The 7,778-nt window shown below is 34.2% G+C and overlaps 1 protein-coding gene across 1 annotated transcript; it reads left to right on the top strand.

The window, feature by feature from the left end:
- The first annotated feature begins 4,954 nt into the window (after positions 1–4,954).
- On the top strand, positions 4,955–6,237 carry LOC112466335 (putative nuclease HARBI1). The gene is made up of 2 exons (XM_025034394.1): positions 4,955–5,331; positions 5,400–6,237. Exons 1-2 carry the CDS (start codon positions 4,955–4,957, stop codon positions 6,235–6,237), a joined length of 1,215 nt encoding a protein of 404 aa, XP_024890162.1.
- Positions 6,238–7,778: the final 1,541 nt, after the last annotated feature.

Below are 7,778 nucleotides of genomic sequence, written 5' to 3'. Positions count from 1 at the left end.
ATTTAGCTTTTAGTATTTCTATTTCATAATTTCTTTTTTCTTCTATATCTGCTTTCAAGATACCTGCTAATTCAGTTTTTGCTTCATCTAATGTCTTGTCGTCTTCAAGCTTCCTTTTTGTAGGTTTTACATTTTTTGATGTCGTCGGTACATTTTCTTTCAACGGAGAACTTATTTTAGATTTCAATTTTTGTTTATCCCAAGTTTTCCAATCACTAATTTGTTTACTTTTCATTAGATACTAAAAATTTAAAGCAGATAGTAAACTCTCACAGATCTTCCATATTTTTTTATTTTTTGATAACTTGCTGTAAATACCTCTGCTAGATCATTATTATCATCTTCTTCTGAAATTTCAATAACAGAAGAAGCATTTTCTTTCTCATTATCAATGCAATCAGAATCAAATGGATTATTTAATCCATGTACTGCTGTCTCACCCATGATTTCTTGGGCTAGCTCAAACATCTCATCTTTTTTTACATTTACTGTACCTCCACCTACAAATTTAATGAACGTAAAAGAAATGTACCTTAATTAAATATACCTTAATTATAATTTTAATGATAAATTTATACCTGTTTTGTAACTTTCTCGCTTAAGTGCTGCACAATATTTTCTGGTGTCTCTTTTTATGTTATCCCAACAACTGCGTAAATTTTTTTCGGTTCGTATAATTGCCCTGTTCTCATTATATTCTCTGGTAATGTTGGCCCATGCTTCGTCTTTTTTCGAAATTGATGTAATATTACTATGTTTATTTTCAATAATATGACGATATACGAATATCTTATCCAATAAATCAATTTTCTCCTCATTCGTAAAATTTTTTGCTCGTATTGTTTGCATGTTTTTGAGAGAGATATTTTAATTTATCACTTATCACAATATGCACATACAATAGATATGTTACGCAGAGATGATGACAGATTTGCGTGAAAAAAATCGCAAATCTGTTATCATCTGTCGATTTTTTCGTGATTCGCGATTTTTTTTCGCGTCATACCGATGTTGTAATTCAACATAAATTTTTTCTAATCATCTCTGCGTGATAAGTGATAAATTAAATAAAAATAAAATAAAAATTAAATCTATAATCTTTAAAATAAAGAAAACACATTTGAATTCCCGTAATATATCTATTTACATAAATTGTTTCTGTGTAATAAAGAGCAGTAAAGAGAGAAATAAAGAGTGTAAAGTGCAGAATATTATAATTTTAAAAGGATAATTATTAACAATTTTTTCTTTATGTCATTTAGAAAGCAAACATAGCTTGCAACAAATTGTAGACAATTTAAACAAGAAAATGCCTAAAGTAAGGTTAACAACTTCATCAACATCAGGTATTATAATATACATTAAATTAATATATAAAAGTGTTATATTAAAACCCTTTTTTACTTAAAATTATATTTATGTTTATATATAAAGCTATTTTTACTTTATTTTTATAAATCTTGTTTTACAGATTCATCACTAGCTGATTCCAATGATGTAATGTTGAATATTGGGACACTAAATACGACATCTGAAATCAAAGAAGGCACTTGCGTTTTGTCAAGCAATAACTGTGCACAGTGGAATACAAACCAAAAGTCTGATTCTAACTTGACGCTTTGATAATGTAAATGATAGAGATAATATTAAAGATTCTACGTGTTTGACTAATGATGCTCTTTCTATCGATGGGGATCCTAATACATTAGTCGATAATAGCAACAACGTGATGAGTGGTAAGTCTATGATATAATACGTATATATATAAATACTTAATTATAACACATTATGCAACAAACATTCGGTATGCAATCTTTTTACGTACCTTGCATAACAATAACATTTATAGCTTTAGCGACATAAGTTACTCGTAATAAAAATTGCTTTACTTCATTTTTATAAATTTTGTTTTACAGATTCATCGCTAGCTGCCAATTCCAATGATACGTCAAATGTAAATGTAGAAAATATTTTGACATCGATATTAGGTGAGCCTTCTGATGTAACACAGAGTGCTCAATGTTGTGATGAATTAAACTTTACTTTTACACATAGAAATGCAAATGTCATTGAGACATTTAGAAATCCTAAAAAATCTCCTAAGATCTTATCAATACAAAATGTTACTAATAAAGTTAAATTAATTTCACCGCTTCCAATGCGTACAGAGAAGACTGTTTGCACAAGCTCGCGCACAAGCCTGAACTCTAGATTCAGATGAGGAAGGAACAAATAATTAAGAATCCGGTGTGGTTGAGAGAGAGATTGCATTTAATAAATTCAGTATTTTAACATGACTCGAATGGGCAGAACTAGACAAAGAATACCAACATTCGTTGCTTAGGAGAAGGGAAACTGCCCGAAAACCTTCCCAGTATTCAGGAACAGGTTATTATAGATTATACAACATATAATGAATATACAATAAATGAATAAAATACGCAAAGGAAACAAATCAATAATTATTATAGTACAGTCCTTTCCTGGTATTGATTACAAAAGAAAAAAGTTGAATTAACTGATGCCTTTCTTCGATATATAATCAGGTTAATTATAAAGAAATATTTATAGTACGTAATCTCAGAGTTTCTATTGACGTAGTCAAAATAAAAAGGAGCGTGTAATTTCAGGAGAGGACTGTTCAACAAATAAAGCAAATCAATCAGAATATAACTTCAGTTCAAACATAATTGAGATAGTTGTTGAATCAATGTATCAATCTTTGAGTCTTAAATATAAACTACTTTCCATTAACTTGTTAACATTTACCATATATCAAAATCTTCTCTAGAACAAATAATTCTCTTTCAGCAAAATTATGTATTCCATACAACAAAGATAAAGTATAAGAATTTCTCAATATATAGTATTAATAAGGCTTATGGTTTGGATCGACACATTAATTCATAATAGCATAAACGAAATATTTGATCAGTCAGAATTCACACAATACTTATTAGAATAATTATCAAGTCCATGAGAAATAATTCGCAGAATATTTATGAGAGTAATCATCGAATCAATGAGAAACAAGTCGCAAAATACTTAGTAGAATAATCATTAAATCAAGGAGAAACAATGCTTATAGAAACGCACGGAAATGAATAATTAATAGTTTGATAATAACGCAAGATAAAATTTATGTTTCGCACAGAACGCAGTTTCATTGAATACTTATTCCAAATGAATATAAAGAATGTTCGCCAAGTAATATAATACACCATAAGAAAAATTGTCTAATCAATGAGAAAGAAATAATCGCATAAATACGTAATAAAATCTTGCTTTTACAGTTCACGAAAAATGGTTGCAACCGTACAATAAATAATTTTACTTTAAACTGAGCTCAGTAAAACAATAAGACTCGAGATAACTTTTGTCGTCCGTTTCAAAAAAAGCGAGGAAGTTTTCCTCTCACTTGCTATCGTAATCTCTGCGAGTTGTAATATCCGAGACTAATCTTTGAGAGGATAGATGATCTCTCTCGTAACGGTAGACAAATGTCTAACGTTCACACTCAGTAACGGTAGACGAGAGTCTAACGTTTTCACGATAATATATGTAAACAGGTTACCTTTCACAGAAGATCACATCACCTCGGATATTCACACAATGAATATATATATATGAGAAACTAAGTCCTTCTCTCTTTCTAAACTTTATGACTTCGAAAGGGCTCGTAATTCCTGTCGTCAAGGCTCTCTCGAACTTTGCAGCAAATGGCTGCCTTCCTTCGTTCCACGTGCCGGCATGGCTCGCCGGGACGGATATCCCTGGATTCCTCTCGGTAATTCTCGCAATGTCACGTATATCTCGTTGAATAAAGTATTTAATATAATTAATCACAATATGAAACACGGATAGACAATTCAAAACTGAAAGACGCGGCACCAAAAGTATGACGCAATACTATCGACCTTTAGCAACAGAGCACGAAGCATCGTGCACGAAATCTGGGAAACGAATGGCTCGCTCACCTTGGCTGCACGCCCCTCCAGATATCCTTACGCAGGCGCGCGGGAAGACCGCGCTCGACCGTTCTCGAGCGCCTGGGTTACTACGCGATCGGATCTATTTTTCGCATACATATCCGCACGTACCGACCTACCACAATACGAACGCTTGGCTGCCGCAATTATACAATCTCTCTCTCTATTTACACGTTGATTTCAAACAAAGACTGATAATATTATCAACAACAATATACAACTAAATAATACGATTAATGTCACTAATAACAATAATGTTTCTTCAAATGCAAACAAGACCTACGTCAGTGATGATATTTCAAATGGTACATTTGTTCCGCTTGCGGAATCTACATTCGTAAAGAATCAGTCAACATCAGAGTGTGAAATCGACAATAATAATACTGACAATGAGTCAAATATCTCTGTTACATCTATGAATAATTCCGATGATAGTTTTCATGTATCAGATTGTTCTAAGCTTGAAGACACAGATGAAGATGAAAATGAAAATACTCGTGAACATATAACTAATACAAATAAGAATAAAACTGTGAACAGGGGTGCGTTCCGTATAAACGTCCGGACGACAACTTTTTGTCCAAAACCGTTCCGTTTACCAAGGTGTGACGTCATAACTGCGTTCCGTTTCACAATTTCCAAACGCCCGGACGACAACTTCTCGTCGTGCTCGGGACTCCGACGAGAAACGTCTGACATGCGCAGAACGGCGTGGTGTAATAAAGCGCGACGGTCAAATACATGTGGATTTGCGTTGTAGGTTATGTTTATGTTCTGTTATGAAACTGGCAATACATAGAGGACATGTTGACATGTAATAAGCTATTTTTTTACTGCCTAAAATAGCTTATTACATGTTAGGATGTTCTTTATGTATTGCCAGAGTTTCATAATTTTTTGAATTTCCGAGTTGGGAATGTTCCCTTATAAGTTTAATGTTATTTATTTGTAGATAGAACTTGTTAATGGATAATTTAAAGGCAGCTGGTTTAATTGTGATCAGTTATTTAAGCAAATTAATATTCTTTGATCTAAATGACAACAATGATGATGAAGATAGCGACGAAGAAATGATATTGTATTTGGACAGATTGAAAGTCCGCATTAATAATCCAGCAACCAGGCCTCATCGCATTGAAGGTTTTATCGAAAGAGTTATTGATATGTCTACTGCTTCCGAATTTCAAAGTCACTTCAGAATAACCGTGACAAGCTTTCAATGGCTCCTAAATAGAATAGCTCCTCTATTAGAAAGTGCTCGAGCAGCTGGACACCAAACTACAGATCCAAAAATACAATTACTCGCCTTTTTATGGCTATTAGCAACACCAGACAGTTTTCGGTAAGTAAACAAGTTATAAAAAGTGCAAAATATTCATTTTGTAGTTTAACATTTTTGTTATTCTGCAGATCAGTCGGTAGTCGTTTTGACCTAGGAAAGTCTACACTATCTGCTATTTTTATGCGGGTTGTGACTGCTTTAAATGAAATTTCTCTAGAAATTATATTTTGGCCAAATGTTGAACAACGCCAACGCATAGCACTATCTTTTCAAGCTTCTGCTGGAATAGAAGGCATAATCGGTGCTATCGATGGAACGTATATTGCTATCAAGGCTCCAAGTGTAAATCCGGATGTTTACATTAACAGAAAATGTTTTCATGCCATAACTCTGCAAGTAATATGCGAAAATAGAATGTCAATTCTTGATTGCTTTGCGGGTTATCCTAGCAGAGTATCAGATATAAGGATTTTTCGAAATTCGCCAATATACGAAGAATTCATGAATCATTCGAATAATTATTTTGATGAAAGGCAATTTATTATCGGGGATAAAGCATATCCCGTTTTCCAATGGTGTATACCTCCCTACATCGAGAGAAGAAATGTTACCGAAAGGCAAAAACATTTCAATACTTGCCATGCCAAGTCTCGCCAAGTAGTTGAACGTTGTTTTGCCCTTTTATTTGGAAGATTTAGACGACTTAAATATTTAGACATGAATCGAACAGACTACATAGCACCAACAATAATTGCTGCATGCGTTTTACACAACGTATGTTTAAATAATGAAGAAAATCAAGAAATACAAGACATGTTTATAGATGAAGGGCTTCAAGCAGTGGTGGATCATGCTGACAATGTTAATAATGAAGCAGCTAATTACGAAATAAATGCACAAGAACTGGGAAGAGAAGGTCACGCATTACGAGACAGGATCGCAGAAAATTTGTATCCGTTTCAATAAATCACAAATTTCATGAATCATTGGTTTTATTTCATATCTAATCTAACATCACTTTTCACATTTACAGTTTATTACTCCGTATTTTCGATCTTTTTCAAAAATATAGTTGTATTTAAAAACCTTTTTCATCTTATAAAATTGGAAAGTTACATAACATGTAATAGATAATATAGTTTTTCTTAAAAGCTACTAATTGAGCACAAAGTATTTTAACTCAAATAATTTTACTTATAAGCTACTTGAACGTTAACTATATTTCAAATATAATATATTTATTTATTTTGCAATACTTACAGGTAATAATAGTATCACATATAATGTAAAAGTAGTGTCACATCAGTCTAAAAGTAAAATATCACGTCAATTTCAGTCTTACTTTTTACAACAAATAAATCAAAAGCTCGGTTAAAAGTTCCATTCCAGAATTACAGCACATAACATAAAAGAACTGTTGTAAAAAAAATTAAAGTATTTCTTTGGTATAACAATCTCCATTACCTTAGTGATTTACCTTGCAATACAATACGAAATGTTATTGTATGAATTTATAACTCTTATAAAATAATAGAATTATATAAGCTAAATAAAAACCTCATATTGAAAACAAAAAGTATTTTATACTTTCTAAGTGCGATTATCCGTGTTCGGGCGTCGCTTTAAGACGGTCGCCCTGAAGCTGAATTCCGCTCAGAGTTGAGCGAGAAGCGTGGATAACGCGAGTCGTAAATTCGCGGGAGGAATGAGGATTAAAGCACTCGTAACACAGATTGCACAAAGAAATATATAATCTTTATTTCAAGAACGGGAAGGACGCGAGGGGGAACAACGGATCGTGCGCCGCGGATTCGGAAATCTTCTGAGTCGTTCGTACTGTTCTGCCAGAGATCGCGAACGGAAATCTTGTCTCAGCTTCTCGCATCGAAGCCTCTCGCGTAGCGGAGATCTTGTACGCGTCGAACGGAAATCTTGAACGCGCGGCAGACGAACGATCGCGAGCGGAGCACGACCGGAAGTTTTCGGACCCCTCGCTAAGTAGCACACTTAAATTATAACTAACTTTGATCCGTACGTTAAGACGAAACGAACGAATAGCGATTCACGCAGCGATTTAAGAGGGAGAGAGCCGTGCTGTTTTTAGACGAGGATTGATACGCGACGAATTTTGATTATGCGGTCTAGCTCACGACTTGAGGCTAGGAATCCTCAGCAACGACTGACTGTCGAGGCGAGCGAATTCGCCGTTTACTCACGAGGGTTGTTTTTCAGGAACGAACGCGCGATGAGAGCTGAATCGCGATTCGTCCGTATGGTCACATCACGCGTCAAAACAGCCGTTTCCGTGCTCCGACAAATAAGGGAGCACTCTCGTAACGCGTGATCGCGATCAATGGGCTTCGAGGGCGCGGGGATCGCGGGGAACGTATATTTCGCACAAGTTCGACAGAGCTTGAACAACATAAACATCGGTATTTCTCGATGTTAAATATAATAACGTTTTCGAGCCGATGTTTCGCGTAGAAAAGTTCGACGGATCTCGAACA

This window comes from Temnothorax curvispinosus, unplaced genomic scaffold, assembly GCF_003070985.1.
Source record: "Temnothorax curvispinosus isolate PA1 unplaced genomic scaffold, ASM307098v1 QBEX01016052.1, whole genome shotgun sequence".
Classification (NCBI taxonomy): Eukaryota; Metazoa; Arthropoda; class Insecta; order Hymenoptera; family Formicidae; genus Temnothorax; species Temnothorax curvispinosus.
This window is presented reverse-complemented; position numbering and strand designations above follow the sequence as displayed.